At 41.4% G+C, this 23,143-nt stretch overlaps 1 protein-coding gene across 1 annotated transcript in view; it reads left to right on the forward strand.

Moving 5' to 3' along the window:
- Positions 1-22,092, forward strand: part of KCTD16 (potassium channel tetramerization domain containing 16) — a 350,249-nt gene extending 328,157 nt beyond the window's left edge. The window contains exon 3 of the mRNA XM_068277515.1: positions 19,931-22,092. Coding sequence (XP_068133616.1) covers positions 19,931-20,382 — 452 coding nt within the window. The 3' untranslated portion in view covers positions 20,383-22,092. The remainder of the gene's footprint in view (positions 1-19,930) is intronic.
- The last annotated feature ends 1,051 nt before the right edge of the window (positions 22,093-23,143 follow it).

Below are 23,143 nucleotides of genomic sequence, written 5' to 3' on the forward strand. Positions count from 1 at the left end.
AAACTCATGAAATGTATTTGCTCATTTGTCCCGGTTATAAAACCGTTTAAATTATGTCCTTATCACAATGTTTGGCGCCAATATTTTATTTGGAAATAAAGGTGCATTTTTTTCAGTTTTGCATCCATCCCTAATTACAAGCCCATAGTTTATAAAGTAACAGTGTTATACCATCTTGACATAAATATTTTGAAAGTTCAGTCCCTAAGGTAACTATTTATGTTGTTTTTTTTTTATTGTATTTTTTTTTTTAATTACAAAAAAAATAATAATTGGGGAGTGTGGGAGGTAATGAGTTAATTTATTGGGTAAAACTAATGTATTTGTATATGTAAAATGCTTTAGGGTGTAGTTTTACTATTTGGCCACAAGATGGCCACAGTGAGTTTGTGTTCATGCGACCTGGAAGCATCCGGAAGGACGCTTACAGAAAGCACTATGAGGCTGGGAAAATCACAATGATCGTGCTGTTTCTCATAGAAGCAGCAGATCATTGCGGGGGCTTAGATCAACGAATGGGAATGGATTTTCCCGTTCATTGATCTCCGGGCGAGCGTGCACGAGCGGCGGGAGCGCGGACAGCGGCGGTTGCGCGGGAGGTACGGATTTCTCTGTCCCTTGGTTTTATAAGGGTGGAAAAAGGGACGGAGAAATCCATACCGCGGGGGGTAAAGTGGTTAATACGTCTCATGTCATTATTAACTGTCCCTCAGTCAGGCTCACAATCTAATGTTACTTCCACGCTGTAAGTCTAATATCTTGGGGAAACTATTAAGGGAAACTATTAAAGCAAACCTGAAGTGAAAATAAACTGATGAGATAAGCAATTGCATCTAAGGTCCTACTCCTATATAGTACTTTCCTGCAATCCTATAGTCTTATTTTAAAAGGTTAAAGAGACTCAAAATGTTGAGCCTTCTTTCTTCTATCCTGTAAGTGCCTATACCTGTTCTAATGTGCTCTGGCATACTGCAGCCTTTTCTAGTTGCACTGTCTCTGTAATAAATCTTATCTTCTTTCCTCTGGCGGGCTCAGGCTGGAATGTGTGGAATGAGCAGCACTGCTTGTGATAGGCAGAAGCTTTACACACCCTCTCCAAGCTCTCCTCTCAGCCTATCACACTCTAGTTAGCAGCCATGTCTTTGTTTGTAAACACTGCCTAAAACTGGCAATTACAAGCCAATATTGCAGCAGAGAGTGGCAGAAACAGCACAGAGGGGCCCAGGAGAACATAGTGAATAAAATGGTATGCTTTTTATTGTGAGAATTTTAGAGTACAGATTCTCTTTAAAATGTCAGTTTAAAGTTCTGACTCCCAAGTACATGAGGATTGTTTTTGAGGGTAATTTAGCTTCCATAAAGCCAAATCTAGATACACTGAAGTTCTTCTCTGCTCCCTATACACATATCAGAAACAGAACTACTAGGAAGCAGCCCCTGTAACTGCGTAGCGGCCCGGGGGTTGTGTTAGGCCCCACCTTCTAACTTTTCTTGTGGCCACACTTTGTATATGAACCATGGAAGATGGGCCTGAGTTTTCTCCTAGGTGATATTTTTAAACTTACCAATAAAATGCCTTTTAAGCCACCAGCAACCAAGAAAATGCTCAAAATTGTTTTGATTGTACCTGTTCACCTACTTTTTGGTACTTTTTTATTTGCAAGGTGATGAAAAGTTGTTTTAAATAGAAGATGAAAAATGATCTCCTAGGAGATAACTCAGGAGAAAAAGTGAATTGCATATGGCCCATAGTGTGAAGAGGCTGGACTGACTAGGCAAGGGTCCAGGCCTAAATCTTATTGAGCATCTGTGAGGTCCTCAAAAGCTCCCCCCCCCCCCCGGCCCTATGGGTGGGGAGGTAGGAGGAGGTTCATTGTGTCCAAACTTTTTATATGAACCATGGAAGATGGGCACCCAGACTGCTGGAGTAATCATAGGGGAAGGCAGAAAGTGGAGTGAACATATGAGCAGGGTCGACGCTCCCATAGAGGCAAAGAGGGCGTTTGCTCTAGGGCTCCCAACCTCTGCAGAGACCCCTCACCGCCGGCCCTGCTAAATGCTGCCTGCTTCCCTGCTCGCTCTGTCCCCGGGGCCACAAGCTGCAGCAGCAATTACTCACCTCCAGCGGACAGCATAGTCCGGGCACTCTTGCCATGTTGTCCTCCACCTCCTCTATGACCCGGCATGTGTTTACAAATAACGCGCGCCGGATCATAGAGGAGGTGGAGGACAACATGGCAAGAGTGCCCAGACTGTGCCATCCAGCAGAAGAGGTGAGTAATTAATTGCTACTGCAGTTTGTTAGCAAGAGCCCCGGGAAGCAGAGGTAATCGCCGGGTGGGGGTGTTTGGGTACGGGGCCCCCCATTCAATTTGCCCCTCAAAGGTTTGCTGGGGTCTCTTATGATCTGAAGTAACACCACTTAACCATTTACTGACATCCTAACGTATTAAAACGTCATGCTTACCGCTATTACCAGCAACATGACGTTTTCATACGTGGCGCGTTCCCGCCGCTGCTACTGCCGTGTGTGCGCCGCTACCGCCGCTGTTTCCGTCGGGCTTCCGTGCTGGGTGATTGGGGAAGAAGACCGAACGGTCCTCTACCCTATCGCAGTGCCTGGAGTGAATGGACGTGACCGCGAACAGCGGCTACGTCCATTCACAATAACAGGAAATGTAACAATTAAATAAAGTGAAGAAAAAAAAAAGTGAACACTTCCTATAAAGAGTGCTCACTAGCGCCATCTTGTGGCCAAAAAGTATATTACACCTACAAAATACATTCATTTTCAAGTACATGCAGATCTTAATAAAATTACACTTCCAACCCTCCCATCCCCCCCCCCCCCCCCCCCCAAAAAAAAACACTTGTAAAAAAAATCAGCTTAAAAAAAAAAATTGTTGCCTTAGGGACTCAGCTTTGTTAATTTATATTTTATGGGGGGAAATTAATTTTAATTTATTACATAGGGGCTTGTAATTATGGCCAGAATAAAAAAAACAGAACAGAAAAATAACACTTATATTTCAAAATAATATACTGTCGCCATACATTGTGATAGGGACATAATTTAAACGGTTTAATAATCGGGACAACTGGGCAAATAAAACGTGGGTTTGTTTTATCCACAGGAGAATGTTTAATTTTAAAACTATAATGGTCGAAAACTGAGAAATAATGATTTTTTTTCTTTTTCTCTGTTTTTCTCATTAAAACACTTTTAGAATATAAAAATTCTTAGCAAAATGTACTATCCACAGAAAGCCTAATTGGTGGCGAAAAAAACGAGGTATAGATCATTTTCTTGTGATAAGTAGTAATAAAGTTATTAGGGAATAAAAGGGAGGAGCACTGACAACTGAAAATTGCTCTGGTCCGTTAGGATAAAAACCCTTGGGGGTGAACTGGTTAATAAGTCACGCTTTTTTCATCCACTGGAAGTTTTACAGCCTCAGAAACTAACATTTAGAGCCCTAGATTCTTAACCCTTACAGAAAGAAAAAAAGCATCACAGCCTGTTTCTATGTAGGCTTGGGACTGTTCAACCACGTTTATCTCATCATTTCACATGTCACTCTAGGCACCCTTTAACCTTTCTAGTATGTGGGAGGAAATAAGAGCCATTGAAAGAAAACCCACACAAACCTAGGGAGAACATATAAACTCTATGTAGATAGTGCCCTGGCTGGGAGTTCAGAACTATAGGGTTACATGCAGTATATTTTAATTGTAGCTAGCGACACCAGCAGCTGCTATGTATCCCTGCTCTCTTCTGACACTGCCCTAATTCACCATTCTTGTCACAAACAACTTGAACAAGATTACTACAAGCTGATGAAAGATTTACTATAACTCCATGAAGATGGCTTTGAATTCACCAAATATTTGCAATTAGAACATACCTCCTAACTCTTTGAGATCAGAAAGAGGGACATTTAAACCACACCTCTGATCACACCCTGACACACCCCTAGTCACACATACTAAAAAGATTTTATAAGAAAAAGATGTTTTATAATTCAAACCACGCTACTCCTTTCTATCTTGGTTCATTTTCCTTCACATGAAGATTTGAAAATAAGACAAAATAAACATCTAAAAGGATAACAATAAAGTAACGACCAGCTAACGCCGATAGGCGGCACCTGGTCGTTTGTGGTTTTGCAGGGTGTCTCCGTGATCAGTGTGCGAGCTGCCGATCGCGGCTCGCACGTGTAATGTAAACACGCGGGGAAGAAATCTCCGCTGTTTACATCAATACGGCGCTGCTGCGCAGCAGCGCCGTGACGGAGATCGGCGATCCCCGGCCTCTGATTGGCCGGGGATCGCCGTCATTTGGTATGCAGAAGCCTATCCTATCCGGCGCAGGTCGGATATCCGTCCTGCGCCGCTCAGAGGGGAAACCAGAGGGAGGGAACAGAGGTGAGGGCAGATAACACTGCGGAGGGGGGCTTTGAGGAGCCCCCCCCCGCAAATCAATAATAGCCGGCAGCGATCAGACCCCCCCAGCAGGACATCCCACTAGTGGGGAAAAAGGGGGGGGAAGTCTGATCGCCCTGCCATTAACACGATCTGTGCTGAGGGCTGGAGAGCCCACGCAGCACAGATCTTTGAGAAACAGCCCGGTCCTTAAGTGGTTAAAGTCAATTAAACACATTTTTTTGGGTAGAAAACTATATATATATTTACATAAATCTGTACATCAGTCCTGAAAGAGGAACGCATGAGGAGTAAAGAGGGAGAGGAGGGATTGGGTTCCCAAATAGGGGCAATCACTCCAAAAGAGGGACAGTTGAGAGCTATAGTAGTCTCCCTACCTATTGTCTCCTAGTAATGTTCCTATATTCACATCCCTGGTAACACAAGCACCTCGATGGGCAAAGGTGATTGTGAAAAAAAAAATCGAAATTTCGAAAAGCTATTGCGCTATTGCTAGTTACAGAGTGTGGCCTGACCTCATCCAGACAAGCCAGGGCATTTGCTTCTCATTAAAACTACTGGAGAATAGCTTTGGTTTCATCAATCCACAGAGAAAAGTAGGCATCCTGCTGAAAAGTGTTATTTGCTGTTTCACACTCCTGGAAGAAGTCATCAGTCCATTGCGGGAGAAAGTGCTGATGTACGCTTGGCTGATCATCGCGTACCTTTCTACCTGCTTGCCTCCTACATAATATATAAGACTTCTGGCACATTCCGAGCCAAGCTCTTAATATTTGGAAAAGATACAAAAAACCCAACGCTTGAGTTGCTTTAGAGGGAGAAAAGTTCAGCTTTCTTGCTTCCACTAAGCACATTATCGGTAATATCTATTGGTTGTACCTTATTATTTATACACAGATGGCAGCTCATTACTGCTATCTATAAACCACAGTAGAGCAATTTGCAGTGAACGGCGAAGTGCATTTTTATTAACTGACTTATTTTCTATTGCTGCCAAAGGAAAACATGAGGAGATATTAGGGGAAGAAAAATGCTGAAGACTTCTCCAATTAAGAGAAATGTGCATTTAGCATCATAATCAGCAAACTTTTTAATAAATGAAATTTTGTTAAATAATACTCCAGGTGCCATGTGTGCTGAGAAGGACCTAATGAAATCAGTCAAGCTTTGCTTTCAGACACGCTAATACAGTTATTCTTTGATAATCTCTGTGGGTGATGTGAGCTAGAAGATGAATGCTAATGGATGAACAGGCCCTGGATCTCATTTCAGGGTGGGTTTTTCTGCTTCTAATGGAAATGTGGACTTTGTTTTCAGGCCAATAAAACATTAGTGTTCATTTGTTAGAAAGAATCACAACATTGTAGTGATGCAAAACTACAGTATCTATCCTTTCTATAAAACAAAACCAGTAAACAAATTTCCCTGACATGTTTGCCTTAGTCCTAATTCAGACTAGAGGAAATAAATTCTCACGTCAGAGTTCCCCCAAGCCCTGCCCACTTATATGGCATCATTCTAATGACGCTTTTCGGTGAGCTCATAAGTAGGTAGGCTAGTTTAAGACATTTATGCAATATAAGTTTTGTTGTTTAGTAAACTTAAAGTGGACCCGAGGTGAACATTGGGTCAAAAAATAAATACTTACCTAGGAGCTTTCAACCATTTGCTAATCAGGCACGTTATTGACCTGAGGAAGTGGGATTTAACCCACAAAACGCATTGGGTAAGTAATCATTACCTCATTTTTTTTTACTATTGTAACTTTTGATACACATTGGTCGCTTCCAATCTCCTGTACCATTACCTAAGAATAGGAAAGCCTCTGGATCCTCCAGAGGCTTCTCATTTTCTTCCTCGTCCCCAATGTAACTCCACGTGACCTTCTGGAAGATCTGTCTCGCATTCCTTTTCATGCACAAACGCAGCTGTACTCCACTCATGTTTACTGCGCAAGCCCGGTTGTACTTACACAGGGGCAGGATGGCCATGCTAGAGGATAAAGAGGATCACAGCTTGGATCTTCAATCCAACTGCTCTTGTTGGATTTCTTTCGGGGATCAGTGAGAGGCAAATGTAGTCCAGAAGACAGTGTTGGATGCCTCTACAGGACTGAAGGTCTTTCTTCTTCTTAGTTAATGATTTGTTTTTTTGACCAAAGGCTCGACTCGGGTACATTTTAAAAAGTTAATTCATGAATGCAGAAAGAGAAACTTAATACTCACTTTTGTAATTTTAAAGCAGTATCAACATCTCTTTATGTAACCTTTCTATAAGGTTATCAATGCTGACCATGTGCCATGTGTACCATCTGCCATGTGTACCAGTGAAGGTTTTCACTGCTGTCAAAACATTTGAATTTCTGTACAGGTATGAAGGCAGGAGTGTTGCTAGCCGAAAAGATCAGTGGCGAGTGCCCCAGATCTATTCCGTGTCCCCCAGGCAGAGTCAGCTGTATTGCCTTAATGTCGGGCATGCTGGGAGCTGTGGTGCATCAATCGGGAGTATGCTGGGTGCTGTTTTGCCTCTATGTGGGCATACTGGGTGCTATAGTACTATGCTGGGCACTGTGATGCCTTAAAGAGGGCATGCAGGGAGCTGTGGTTCTTCTATGAGGGCATGCAGGGAGCTGTGGTTCTTCTATGAGGGCATGCTGGGAGTTGTGTTGCTTGACTTGGAGGCCCATGGGATCATGGAAGGGGGTTTATTAGAAGATCAGGGAATGCTATGGAAAACTGCCAGATAACCTAGCAGCAGGCCAGCCTGCCCAGCAGAAAGCCAGACCAGCCAGTACAGAAGCCAGGTAACTCTGCCTAGTTATGGTTAAGTGACAGTGCCTATTTATGTGATATGCTGCATTTTTTTGTATTAATGGAGAGGGGGCTTCATCCATCATTTTGCTGGGCAGGCCTACTTAGACCGCTTTTAATTTTATGTAAATTACCACACCCACATTCTGGTGCATTGCCACACCCATTTTCCGGCTGGAGTGTCCAAAAGTACCCCAAATCTCATTGGATCCTCCGTTGGAGATGCCAACCTCACCAGGTCAGCATCTTCAGCGGCTACGCCAGCGCATGGCTGCACCACTTGCGGTCGCATTCCTGTGGCCAGGAGCGCAAATTTGGCATTTCCAACGGAGAGGATCCTGGGACACCAGAGCTGCAGCGAGAGACCTATCCGCTGCCAGGGGCTGGATGAAGCAGATCTTTTTTTTTTTTTTAAGTTGCTCGGACCTACTGTGTGATACAGTTCCATGCTTTTATGGCTAGTCTGATGGAATTCAATTGAGTATGTCTGTTTTAATAGTGGTATTTACATTCTGTGACCAGTGAAACCTTATGATTAAAGCACAAATCTGCAGGAGTCCCTAGTAAAGATACCTGCACCACCAAAATCTAACAATATGTATCTAAGTAGATGAAAGAGGTCCACCTAGATCAGGGGTCAGGAACCTTTTTGGCTGAGAGAGCCATAAACGTCACATATTTTAAAATGTATTTCCGTGAGAGCCGTACAATATGTTTCAAACTGGGACAGTGCGCATGCGCAGCAGAGGGCTGTCCCTGTTGCCATGGTGATGTGTATACAGTTGATCCGCCTGGCAGCAGAAGTGTCAGACACGTCTTTAGCTTCTTTTGGGTTTCAGCAACATTAGCAATTTCCCCGAGAGCCAGACAGGAGAAAAAACGACTAACAGCTTGTACAATTAACTAGCTGACTTGGGGGTTGATTCACTTTGTAGGATGAGATCCCTGCACTTTGGCCCAATAGGTTGCCTGTCAAGTGACAGGCAGCCTGTTGGGCCAATCAATCTTGTCCTACAAAGTCACTGGACCACGACAGGGTCCAGAGTGGGTCAATTGAAGCAGCTGTTCGTTTTGGGTGGACCGTGAGTAAGTTAGTAGTGCACGCTACAGCAGTAGCACGTGCCTACTTTGAAAATGTTACTTGCGCTGCCACACTAAGCTGTGCTGCTTCAGCAGTGTAGCTTAGTGAATCAACCCCTACTGATTTGTCTGTGAGCCAGATGTAGCCATCAAAAGAGCCACATCTGGCTCCTGAGCCATAGGTTCCCTACGACCTAGATCAAAAGACTATAAAAAAACCTGAGTCAGACTGGCATTAGTGATAGAATGAGAGGGACACACCTGACGTATATCATGGTCACTACACTGCTCCATCAGAGGGACTTTTGCTGTCTTGTGCTTTAATTGCATGATTTTGCCCAGGCCAGCACACTATTCACTGCATCTGCTCCTTTTTTTTGCTTGTGTGCCAGAACTAGGTGGGGCGTAAAGGTGAAAGCAGAGGCAGATGGTTAGAAACACATAAACACAGTAATTACGTTTGTGCTTGATTACCACTATTGTCACTATAGTTTCTATCAGTGAAGAAAATCCTGACTAGTAGATGACTGTATGTTAAAATGTACTGCTGTAAATAAAGTTCTTAGCTTAAAACGTTGTTTGGTGTGACAGATGAAAAATGTTTCAAGTCTTCCAGACAATCCATTTTTTTTCTAGCCACAGTGAATGCTGAAAATAAAGTGACTCGCTTTCCGCTATCACATTTTTGTGATGAGTCAGTATATCTTGATATTTTTTCCAAATTTTTTAAAAGTTAAAGGCAATTTAGCCTTCTGTGCTGACTACTTTGTGAGCTATTGGTGTACCGCAGCCTCCCTAATGGACTCATCAGCCTGGCAAGATGTTGCCTTTATAATGATGGTGCTGGGGGATTCAGAATTTCACGCTGTTCGGGCTCTTAAAATGGTAAAAAGTTACTTAAGATAAATTTGCTACCACCTAGAGACTTAATCATGAAGCTTTTCCTGGTACTTGCTCACACCTTTCTGATGTGTCAAAAGCAGACACGATTTCTACATTTTACTTGACTCTCCCCAAAGTGCAACTTTCTCTTCCTGAGGATTTTAAACAGGTATTGCTTTATATCAAGGTGCATTTAGAACTTTATTATGCCTATATTATTCTGTGGTTTTGCCGAATAAATTAATTTACACGTTATTCACTTTGGTGCCATCACTTGATAAGTGCACCCCCAACTTTGATTTAGCAGAGCAGTAGCAGCACTACTGTGGTGTAGCCAAAGAGCTGGTGCTGAGCATATTGGTACACAGGTGGCAGATGTGGCATGTGCATTTGGCTTCTAAAGCCTGGTTCACACATAAGTCTGCACATTTCTGGTCCAGCCCTGTACTGTCCTGTCCTGTCAGTTTTGCATTGGTTTTCTATCATTTTTACCTGACTGGGCGGGAAATTTGCACCTTTTAAGTGTGAACACAATAGAAACACATACAAAACCTATGCAAAGCTGACAGGACAGGACTGGACTGGACTGGAAATGTACACTTTCTATGTGTGAACACAGCTTAAGTAGCTGAAATATCCATGCATACAGGTATCAGAGTGCAGGTAGTGAATTGGGCGCTCATGCTCGGTTACTATCTAGCCAAAACACATTGCCTGAGGATACTGGCATAAGGAAGATGACTAATAATGGGTATCAGGGCTCTTTTACACCACATGCAATTTCAATTTCTGATTTTGATGTAATTTTGCAAAACGTGCTATGTAAGGCCTCTTGCACACTGCAAGTGATTCCGATTCAGATTCCGCTTTTTAATCAGTTTTTACATCCGATTCAGATTCCGATTTGCAGTTTGCTCCCTGCACACTGCAAATCGGAATCTGAATCGGATGTAAAAACTGATTAAAAAGCGGAATCTGAATCGGAATCACTTGCAGTGTGCAAGAGGCCTAAGGGCTATGTCACACAGGCAACTGCATTTTTAGCAATTAGTTGCTGCAACTAAGCAACTATTATCTAAACAGCAACTGTTTGCTATGATGAGTTGCTAGTGCTAACATGTTTTTGCTATCCCTGGCAATTCCATTAAAGTGTACTTAAGTTCAGTTACAGCTACATGTACTTGCTGTCATCAGGGCCGGTTCTAGACTTTTTTTTGCTGCCTGAGGCAAACTTGTGAGGAGGATGCGCCCCCTTCTCACCTTGATTTAAAATGATGGCACAGCAACCGCCAATTTACTCTGCTTCATTTAATGTTCTCACATGACATGCTGCAGCTCAATAAAATAGCACACTGGCTGGCTGTGAGTCTGTGACAAACAAACTGATCACTTCAGCCACTCCATTCCTCCTCAGTCAGGACAGCAGTGCCACGTTTTCCCTTCTGCTGTGCAAGTCAAATGAAACAATGCTGCTCTCCTGCCTCCCACCTCCTCACTTACTGTCAGACTCCTCACACAGCACAATAAGCTGCTTTTCCCCAATGATGACTTCTTCATCTTGCTCTCTCTCCTCTCGCTTCTCCTCCTACTCTGACTGCATGTTGTTAGTGTAAACACAGTGCAAACATGCTGCCCCTGTAATCTCTGTGCATGATGCTAATTTTTCATCTTGCCTCATGAGAGAACCAGCCCGAGTAATTGAGTGTCTGGCAGAAACTTTAATCCAACTAATCTAATCCTATTAGTACATTTGCAATTACATAATAAGGCTCCAGAAGAAGGCAAATTTAAACCATATTAAACATTTCAGACAGTCTTTTAGACAAGATTCTTGTCTCAAAAGTTACAATAGTATGGACCTTGGCCGTCAGGGTTATCGGGTGACATATGGCGTTGATTACGAGAGTTAAGGTGACCACACACCATACAATTTTTTAATTATCTGTTCAATTCAAGAATAGCAATCAATTTTTCTGACTAATTGTAACAATTCAAACATCTGACCAATGTACCACACACACCTATGTTCTATCGTTCCCCAAACATGAATAATAATTGAAAGCTCAGAAAAAATTGATTGGACCTGTACATCAAGTAATTGATAATTCATCGCACACCACACAATTCTTGATAAAGTTGGTCTGAAATTTCCAACATGTCCAATCTCCAAAAATAAAAAAATACAAATTCCCCAAATACTGGAAATTCGATCAGATTTATTAAAAACAGAAATTATTGAATTGGTAAAAAATTGGATCTTTTATTTGTATGGTGTGTGGCCACCTTTAGGGTTAAGAAATAGGTTAAAGTTAGACACCTGCAAGGTGTTACGTTAAAAAGTAAGAAGTTAGGGTTAGGAATCTGAAATGGGTTAACTTTAAGGCGGCCATGGGCTTTAGGCAGGTGTTAACCCACCCCTTCATTTTAATCCCCTTTCGTATTACTCGCTTAGTTAAGGGTAGATATCAGGAAGGGGTTAACCATGAGTGGGGGAGGTTAAGGCTTGGTGTTGAGAAAGGTATTTCTCATGAGGAATTAGTAGCAAGTAGCCATATGACAAAGGGGAAAATGACAAAACCAATGTTGCAAAGCTACAATGATAGCTGCATAGCTGATCTCAGGAATTATGCATCTAAGCGTATGATGAATCTAAGCGAATGCTGTTTGTACATGTAAGTGTGCCTGTGCACCATTGTGTTTTTGTATAAAGTGTGGCTGAACAAAGCTGTTTCAACAATTAAAATTAATTCTTATGCTATTTTAAGCACTTGCTAGAGCAAGCACATATGTATTTTAACAAGTGTTTAGGGATCATAATGCTAGTATGATTTACATTTACAACATGCATAATTCTTTTATTAGAACATTGCTGCCTAAACCAAACATTTATGTTTTTGCATGGGTCAAATACCAAATCTTTTTACAGACACTCCAAACAACTTGTTTTTTTTTTAATTCCTATCAGTCTAGTTTAACTATTATGCTTTATATAAAGATCACATTTAATTTAATTTCAAATAAAATGATAGTCAACATTTCCACTCCGTTCCAACAGATTTGCCACACATAAAATGAGATTTGCTTTCACTTTTCCCCTGGAGCCTGAGACGATGAACTGTTACTCATTGCATAATTGTGTTCCTTTCCTATTGTTTATAGGGCATTCCTCAAGCCAAATACTTTGTTTGTTTTCGTTTTAATACTCGAATTCCCTATAAACTAAAGAAGCCATGCCCACAGGTTTTAAGAGAGCCAAGGCACTTTCAGACAGTAGCAATGACTCATGGGAGCTCAGTCTGGGCAGGAGGAGAGGGAAGTATTTCTAGCCAGAGATTTCAGAGGCAGAGGGGAGGAGGAGGGGGATTAGGTTTTTTTGCTCAAGATGCAGATAAGCCTGCTTCTGTGTAATGTTTACAAACAACATGGCTGCTGTCATTGTATCACAGGAATAATCAATCATATTCTATTAAAGCTGTTTGCAACTAGATTTGCTGTGTAAACTATCTAAACTTTAGATAAGATATATAGACAAGTTACTTGTTATAGTTAGTTTTTCATCTCGGATCCGTTTTAAAGGGACCCTTAAAAAAAAACTTTCACTTACCTGGGGCTTCCATCCTGTGCCCTTTCCGGTCCTCGACTATCCCCCAGCCCACCGTCGCGTGTTATTTTTAAATTTTAGCCGACTGAGAGTCGGCCCCTGGCCGCACACATCCTTGTTCATGTTCCCGTTATCAAGCGTGTCTTGCGCAGGCGCAATAAGAACTTCGTCTTACTGCGCAGGATGCACTTGACAACGGGAACACAAACAAGGATGCGCACGGCCAGGGGATGACTCTCAGTTGGCCAAAAATGAAACTAACTCGGAGGACAATCGAGGACCGGCGAGGGCACAGGACGGCTGCAAGAGGCTTGGGGAGGCCCCAGGTAACTCAAACTTTTTTTAAAATCACAGTCAAGGTTCTCTTTAAAGAAATCCTGAACTGAAAATTAAAAGTCAAAATAAGCATACACAAGTCATACTTACCTTCCATGTAGTCAACTCCTCAATATCTTTCTCCTGTCCCGCGTCCTGTTTGTTCACTGTGATCAAGGGAATTTTCCGTCCTCCATTTTGAAAATGGTCATTACCCATAACAGCTTTCTGGTCAGCACACAGTTAAACTGTAACATCGCCCACTTGAGCCATAGGGAAACATGGACATTACCTGGTACATCAGTTTTCCTCTCAGCTTTAACTGACAGCAACTGATATTTTACTGACAGCAACTGATATTTTACTGACAGCAACTGATATATTTCAGATCTGACAAAATATTGTCAGAACTGGAAGGGATAACTGTCAGAAGAAAATGGTGAGCTTCTGAAAGGAACTGATGGCAAGGTAACTATGCAATGTACATTTGAAGTTACCTCATGTGTTTATTTTAAATATTTTTACTCAGTACAGGTTCCCTTTAAGCCTTGACATTCATTATTCATTAATCACTCACTTAGGTTTTTGATCTACATTTATTCAAAATTACCATCCATATTATGATCGATATAACAATCTATTATTTTACAACTAACTAAAAACGAATATTGTGAATCAATCTTTCAACTGATTTTAGCCCTTAATATCAATCAGAAGATGGGTTTATTGTGTGTAAATTACAAATGCAAATGTTTAAATCCACTTCAACTTATGATCAATTTGACATTTTGTCTAAGCAAGTGTCTAATTGGGCAGAAACTTTGTAAGCTACCTTAGGAAGAGGACACTATCAGTTTCACTGTTAGGCCCATAATTGATAGTTACCCCTGAATTTTACCACTTTCTGTAGTGAAGTTTTATCATCTAGTTGGATAACAAAATTGTTTAGGGCCGGTACACACTGCTGACTGCCGGTGGTTTGGTTCACTGTTTGCCTGGCCAAATGCTTTCTTGCTACCATGTAGAAAAGCTTTTGACATTTGTTACCCAGTGATTCATTGTCAGGTCACGTTTGAGCATTAGGGGGATAGAACATAACCGCAAAAGCTGTTGATGCTACATGTAGAGTTAAAGGACAGCATTTGACAGTAATTACCACAAGAAAATGTATGCGTGCATCAAACACCAATTTTTACCCTAACAAATCTGGCTTTGCAAATATGGCCTAATTGGCTTATCATGAGGCATTGCTCATGCAAATATGCATTTACTTCTGCATGCCAAATTTTGCAGGGTCAAAAACCAATACCGCAAAGAGGTTGCCCTGCTGGAATTAGTTCATGCTACATTAGCACTATCCAGGAGCACCACGGGAGGCTTCCCAATGCCCCCATACAACCGGTGGGCCACGGAGCCCCAAGCCCTCTCACTGCTTGGGAACCACAGCGGCACCCCGGAGGGGGAGGCTGGGGGGCGCAGGCGACCCCCCCAGGCGTGGCCTGCACCGGGGAGGGTCGTCCGCACCCACCTCCCAATATTAAAAGCAGGCACTTACCTTAACGTCCATTGCGTTCTGCTACATGAGCATAACTTGGGAGCACCACATGAGAAAGGAGTGAAGCATGGGCCACTGCATGCTTTGGAGCTCAGGGCTGGCTTACACGCAACACTCCAGAGAGGGAGGGGAGGACAGGCGCAGACAGCTCACTCCAGGGCTTACACCACCTAGAACAAGCCATCCACCACCTGCCTCCAAAGGACATAACTATGGAAATACTTACCACAAGAAAATGTATGCATGCATCTAACACCAATTTGACAGTACACAACATGAGAAAAATACTCCCATTCATCTCAATACGTGACACAATGAATTTTAAAAGGTAAATGCTAAGGGAGGATGCCGGCAACCATCCGTCTGAACTGGACTTATGTCTTCTAGTGTGACATCATCAGATATAAGAATGAAACTACATGTGTGACAGCAACCTCAAAAAACTGAAATAAGTCTAGAGTTAAAGTGCCCTTCAAGACTCTTTTACCTGTTCCTTTTTACTTAGTCTTCGCAGAAAAAGCTACTGCCAAAAAGTGTTCTGGCCTCTTGCACACTGCACACGATTCCGATTCAGATTCCGCTTTTTAATCAGTTTTTACATCCGATTCAGATTCTGATTTGCAGTTTGCTCCCTGCACACTGCAAATCGGAATCGGATGTAAAAACAGATTAAAAAGCGGAATCTGAATCGGAATCGTGTGCAGTGTGCAAGAGGCCTAAAGAGCCGCTTGCATATCAAATGCTGGGAAGAGTGACCATTAAAGGGGCACTATGGCAAAAAAAAAATAATTTTAAAATATGTGCAAACATTTACAAATAAGAAGTATGTTTTCCGAGAGTAAAATGATCCATAAATTACTTTTCTCCTAGGTTGCTGTCACTTACAGTAGGTAGTAGAAAGCTGAAAGAAGCGACAGGTTTTGGACTAGTCCATCTCTTCATAGGGGATTCTCAGGGATTTATTTATTTTCAAAATGAACTTAGTGAATGGCAGTTGCTCTGTCAAACTGCTAAAAAAAACTGTGTAGCGAGCAGGGAAGCTGGCCAGCATCATTGTTTAAATCCTTTTTAGGGAATATCTTTATAAAGAATAAAATCCTTGCTGAGAATCCCCTATAAAGAGATGGACAAGTCCAAAACCTGTCACTTCTGTCAGATTTCTACTGCCTACTGTAAGTGACAGCAACATAGGAGAAAAGTAATGTATGGTTCATTTTACTCTGGAAAAAATATACTTCTTATTTGTTTATGTTTGCACATATTTTACATTTTACAATTTTTCGCCATAGTGCCCCTTCAACAAAAACATGGCATTAGTATAAGTTTATTTGATGGTAAAGGTAAATGAGGCATACGCAAAATGAAAGCATATGAAAAGGGCAAGCATCTCGGAAAGTGGCCAATACACGCAGGAATCAATACTCTTCATGTCTAAGTTTCTTCAAAATTCACAAGGCTGGTTTTACAGAGTGTTACTCAATAGTTTTTCCTAAGGCTAGAATTAAATAACTTTCAATTTAGCCACTATTGATTTTTGAGGCTGTATATAGAAGAAGTCTTAGATTGGGTCTATAAATGTTCATGGCCTGAGTATTAGCAGACTGGAAGGCTCCCACCCTCATAAGGTGACATTTCATCACTTGCTGCTCCTTCAGTACATTTCCTAGTAGAGTGGTGCTGATGTAAGATCATGTAAGGATTCACATTATATGTCTATAATCAACAGATTTTTTGTTATGTGCTTTTCTTTCACTTCCGTCAGATACTATATTGTATATTTGGCTAAAGTTTACCTGAACAAACAAGTATCTAATGAATGCTGACATTAGAAATATGAGAATTTCAAGATGTGCGTACGATCCTCGAGATTTCATATTATCCATATCTGCTGTCCATACTTCTGGCCTGTAGAACAATCTACAACAGTTTAGATAATCTTATGACTTACACAAGTATAATAGTGCCTATTATACTTGTGTAAGTCATAAGATTATCTAAACTGTTGTAGATTGTTTGTTCCTGTTATACCCTGGCTAGAAACATGGAGATGGTGCTTATGTATAGAGCTGGCAAATCCTGTAAATAAACCTAGTTCCACTTCCGTGACAATTGAAAACAGCGTCCATGTCTGTGGACACTGTGATTGGTAGCCATCATAGTGCACATGATGTTGGGTGTGGGTGGAATGACTTCACAAACCCTGGAGAATGGTTGTCTGGAAATAAAAGGAAATTTGCAGGAAGAGAGTGGGTGTATCTGGCACAACTGGCACTGTATGGTGTTGGATGTAGAGAGGTCAAGGCCTGTCCATTTTTTTAAATTCATGTTAATTTTAGATATTCTAATCATCTCATAGGTCAAATAGGATAATTAAATTTAGCCACCATCTAAACTCCTAAAATCCTCTGAAGGTGCAATCTTTACACCTATGTGCTTAAGCTTTTTGTTAGTTATTTTAGAAATAATACATACATTTAAAGGGAACCAGAGAGGAACGTTAATAAAAAAAATAGAAAAAGCTTTTATACATACCTGGGGCTTCTTCCAGCCCCATAAGCCTGGATCGCTCCCACGCCGCCATCCTCCGCTTCCTGTAGCGGCGGTACCAGGTCCCGTCACTTCCGGCGGAGGCGGCCAATTGTCCGCATCACAGATGCTACCTCCATACCCGTACGCATGCAGCTGCGCAGTAGGCACCCTCACGCGTACGTATATGGAGGGAGCACCGTGTGATGCGGACAATTGGCCGCGTCTGCCGGCCGACTGGCGGTAATGATGGTACCCGGTACCGGCGGATCCAGGCAGCAGAGCCCCAGGTATGTATAATAGCCTTCCCCCAACGTCTCTGGTTCCCTTTAATATGCTTGTATAAAAAAAATTTTTCGTGAAAGGCATGCATGTGAGGACTTGCTGACTCAACTCCTGACATGCCCAGTACGCATTGCACTGATCAAGGAAACTGTGCCCCAGAAGAGCTATGGAAGTAATTGGAAATAATCCAATGTCCCTTCCATAGCCTCCCAGGTGGAATGCTATACTCCACAAAGAACAAACGAGGCTGCACATTGAAGACTTGTATTGCAAAGTAGACTGTATTGACAGATTACACTGCATATGAGGGGCCCATCTCTTGTTTATGGGCTCCTCAAACTTGTTCACATGTAGTCAGATTCGGATTCGGGCACCACAATTATCTGACTAAACATGACTTAAATGGTTTGTTAAGCAAGGCCTTCACAGTACATATTTCTTGGTAAATTTTAATTATCTTAATTTTTCTTTTTGGACAGTTTTTAAATGATTAAAGGGGCATCCTGATCCCTACAGAATTATCACTTCACTCCCAGGGGTTTATTCCCATAACATTGTAAATATTGCCATTTGCAGGCACCAGTGCTAACAGCAGCAGAGTACTGCACATTGCACACATAGTGCAACCAAAGGTACTTGAATAATGTGTTGTCATTGCTAATTGAGTGAGTTGTGCTATTTTGCGCAATGCACGGTACTCTGCTGGCCTCCGTACAATAATATTCCAGTACAACATTGAAGCTACGTGAATCGGGCCCCTAATTTCTGATTCAGATTTCCAGAAGGACCATTTGTTTTAGGCCAAAACGGATTGGCATTCCAGTTCAAAGTATACCTTACTCAGGAGAAACAAACAAGCCAAGATTAACATTAGTGCAGAGGTGAATAACCAACATTAGTGCAGAAGAAAATGGCTAATTAGGATTTATAGCTACCTCCTGTTTACAATAAATCTCTTAACAATAGACTGATGCCTTGCTTGTACAAACAAAGAAGTGATAAAAAAAAGTAATTGTGTTTGACTGTTCACTATTTAATAGGATAGGCTGAGAGCGCGTATCTAAAAAGAGCGCCGTGGTAATTTGGGCACATGGAAAGCAGCTAGTAGAATATCGGTTAAATTACGAATATTCTACTATTGGGCAATTGCTAATACGATAAAAGATCGTTAATATTTACTAATATTTAAGGATTGTTAAACCTAACCTTATTTTCACACTAACCCACTCTCTACCAATGCTTAGCCCTAATCGAACCCCCACCACAATATCTGCTAATACCATTGCCACCTTTGCCACTAAACTCACCCTCTGCCCATATCTACGCTGCCTAATTCTGCTCAGGTGCCGCTGGTACACAAATTAGCCACTGGGCTCCGCTATAGCCCTGATTAACATTGCAGTCTATATGGCACCCATTTTTCCGAAGCTCTGCCAGCGTCCAAATGACCTACTTTGAGTCTGAAATGCCTGTATCTCTGGTGTCTGTACTCAGCATAAAATGTTATGCTATAACTTATTCCTGGTCTTCCCGGACCACTTGAAGAACTCCAAAAGTTAAAGTGGATCCAAATTAAAAATACAAGATTTCAAAAATAAAATCTATTGTCTAAATTATAATAATAATAAATAGCAGCCTTTTTGCAGCTGCATGATGACAAATATAAAATATTTTACATTTATTGAAGGAACTCCTCCCCTCCTTTCATATTGCCGGGATTTTTCCGGCAAACTGGTGGAGGAGATAAAAAACAAAAACAAAACACAGGCTGCTACTGATGATGTCAAAGCGGAGGTGATCTCAGCCTGTGTGAGATTTCACATAGATGATGCTCCTGTGAGGGAGGGTAGCTAATGACAAACACACCCATGATCTAAAACCTCCAACTAATCTCAGAAGTAATGGCTGCCACCTGTACAACCCTAGTTATGAAAAGAGAAGGGTGAAAAGCATGCACTGAAATGATCATAGGCTTGAAGGAGTGTTTATTTATCTTTGTATGTGTCAGAATGGTGCAACTAAATATTTTGAATTAAAAAAATTTTTTGGTTTGGATCCGCTTTAATTTACATGGGAACCAGGCTTTCACATGCCTGGACCTTTTCTTCTGGCTACAGAGCTTTGTGGCATGACAACATTGGTCTCCATAAAACCTGCTACTTGATAGCATAATTGCCTTTTGGTTTGCTTTAATGGCCATACATATCAGAAGATAAATATAATCACTTTCTATAATTAACTTTAGGTCAGATTAGTACAGTAAGTTGGTGTCTGAATATTCAGCCTGAGTGCTAAGGAAGCCACTGTGTTTTTTTTTTATCCTAGTTGTGATCTGTAATATCTGTAGAACATACCAATATTTTTTAATGATCATATGGCACATACTACAACGGTCATGTTTATTCTCTGAATTTCTTCTCTGTTCAATTGCAGGAGGTCCTACAAGATGGCCTTCACCTCATTGTGACTGCTGCTGTAAAAACACGAAGGGGGACAAGGAAGGCGAAAGTGGAACCTCTTGTAATGAACTTTCTACATCCAGTTGTGATAGTCAATCCGAAGCCAGTTCTCCTCAAGAGACAGTGATCTGTGGTCCTGTAACCCGCCAGCCTAACATACAGACTCTAGACCGACCAGCCAAGAAAGGACCAGTGCAAATTATCCAGCAGTCTGAAATCCGAAGGAAAAGTGACCTTTTAAGAACTTTGACAACAGGGTCAAGAGAGTCTAACACAAGTAAAAAAAAAGTGGTCAAAGAAAAGCTCTCTATTGAAGAAGAGCTGGAAAAATGTATTCAGGATTTTATGAAGATAAAAATACCGGAAAGGTTTCCTGAGAGGAAGTATTCATGGCAGTCAGACCTGTTACGAAAATATCAACTATAGAAAGGGCAAATATATAATAACTCACAGTCTATGGTATATAAAAATCTATTGTTGATTGGCTAGATTGCCAGGTCCACCTAAAACTACTGCCTATATACATAGTTCACCTTAGCCCCATTGCTGCTGGGTGGGCCTAATGCACAGTCTTTATCATTGCTGACTAGGCCCATTTACCATCAAAGGCATTAAGTGGTAATTTTCCAATGGGTTCAATCACACAATTTATTTGAACTTTGAGGCCCGTTTCACATTAGCATTTGCCAAGGGAACCGGCCGTACGGTTCCGTGGTCTGTTCGAAAAAATGCTGCAGGACCCAATTCCCCAGACTGCTTCGCTCAGCGGAACGGAAATGGAAGGTTTTGCAGCATATAGGAACCAATGAAAACGGATGTTTTACAGCACACTGGCTGTAAAATGGACCATTTTCACTGGATCCAGCTGGCCTGATCCGTATGTCCGGTTCCATAAAAAAACGCTAATGTGAACCGGGCCTAAAACCTTAATAACCACAGTTCATACTGCACACATCCAGAATATTAGTATGTCTAGAGAAAGAACACACTCAGGCCTTATGTATCAGTTTGGATCTCTTTTTGTAGTCGGAGTCCTAAAGAACATTTTGATACCCAGCATGTGACCAAATGTACTAGTAATTCTAATTGAAGCAGCTTATAAAGACTAAACAGAAAACCTATCATTATAATTTACCTTTCATTATAAAGTCACACTCTTTCTCTGCTCAGTGGCACACCACTAAAAGATTTATGACCATTGCAAGATGCGTCCGAGCCTGTGAGGGCCACCAAATGGAGGCAAGGGTAATGGTGTAAACACTGGGGAGGTTGGAAAGCCATGATTTATAGTTATGCCCCTGAACTTACCTGCCATGGGAGGAGAAGTTTCCTCAAAAGCTTCAATACGGTGCTGAGTGGTTGAACACATTGGAATCTGCTCAAGACGAAGAAATTTGTTTTGGGTGGGATTACCTTTGCATATTAATAGCTGCAGGGTATCAATTTTTTTTCTTAGTGGAAGCACAATGTTTCATTTTCTTTTCAAATTTAAAAAAAGGTGGATTCTGCAAACACCGATAGCACAAACATTATAGACTCTGAACATTAATAGACAGATACTTTGTGGTTTCTATTTATTTTTTTTAATCTTGAGTTTTCCTCAGTTTTCTAAATGTGTGTTTGTTAAGAAAGTCTCCGGAAGAGCGTCACTTCGGATAAATGCATGTTTCCTTATTGGAAGACGGAGGTCACATGACTTAAAGAAGAAACAAACAAAAAAAAAAAGTAAAAAAAAGTAAAGTAAAACTATATCATGATGGTTTACATTTAGTGAATATATTAATGCATAAATTATTGGTCTTGTTATATCCTTGTTACTCTGCACTTTCTTTCAAGTCGGACGGCTGCTTTGTGTGGTCATATAATCTGTGGCTGCTTCATTATCTCTATTTTTGTAGGACTCTGAGATGTGTGGATGGTGTTTACCACTATGAAATCAAAGCCCTGCCCTTACTTTAGTCAACAAATATCCGTCATCTGTGTGGACTCCAAGTAGGGAGAAGTTCCTGGTTAAAATGGACACTCAGCCTTCACAGCAAATACTTTGCGGTCAATGTTTGCAAAGTACAGGGCTTTTGTGGTTACAAATACTATGTAAAAAATTCATTGATGTACAAGTGCATAATAAAGTCTTAAGTGCTCATTCGCACAGTAAATGTTGGCTTCTTGCCCTGTGTTACACTCCGCATTCTGTTCAGGGATTATGGTGTATAAATGACGGCTGGCATAAAACTACACATGCCATATTAGCTGGAGTTCATTGTTTTTTGTGGGGTTTTATTTTATTTTACAGAAAACACTATAATGCAATGGAACAAGATTTAATTATCTTTAATAATTACCTTAAATAACTAGGAAATGGCCTGTATGTTATGGATGTGATCAGCTTTTATTACTAGGGGTTGAAATCCATTTCCAGGTTTGAATTTCACGCCTGCTACCCTATAGGAGTTTCCTTTTGTGTGTAAATTCATAAGAATTGTGCTAGTGTGCTCAACAAAGTGGTGAATGACTACTAATTCAAATTAATATAGCTTGGAATTGGGCCAAATGCACTTCCTGTCAGGTTTGGATTGGCTTAGACCTGGCCAATTCATTTTTATGATCATCTACACCCCCTCCCCCACGCACACACTTTTTTGGTGGACGTGTGTGTGAACATGGCTTCTGCAGTGGGAGCTAGAAGGTTCTCTACCATTGACCCGTCAATCAGTGTGTGTGTGTGTGTGTTTTGGGGGGGAGGGGGGCAGCTCACATGCTGTAGCTTAGTATTAAAGTTGATTATAGTGGCAGGTTTTTGTTTACAATACTTTAATCCATACAGCCTGATGCCATGATGAACTAGATCTGGTGGTGGTGAAAGCAGTGGGTAACCCAGATGTGACCACATAATATTTCTGTTAAATGGTGCAGCAGCAGAACGTGGGGTCGCGGGGTGTTCAAAGTATCGAACTTAGTATGTTGTCTACTCTGTAGATGTCTGTGTGTCCCTTCATGTGGATGCCTCTCCAGACCATCGTTAACCCATCATCAAACCAGCCAAGCTGGATGATGTTACAGGCAGCATAACATTCACCATAGCTTCTTCAGACCCTTTCATACCTATCACAAGTAAACAAACCTGCTCTCATTTGTAAAAAGCACAGGGTGCCATTAGCAGACCAGCAAATTCTGGTGTTCTATGGTA

This window comes from Hyperolius riggenbachi, chromosome 3, assembly GCF_040937935.1.
Source record: "Hyperolius riggenbachi isolate aHypRig1 chromosome 3, aHypRig1.pri, whole genome shotgun sequence".
NCBI lineage: Eukaryota > Metazoa > Chordata > Amphibia > Anura > Hyperoliidae > Hyperolius > Hyperolius riggenbachi.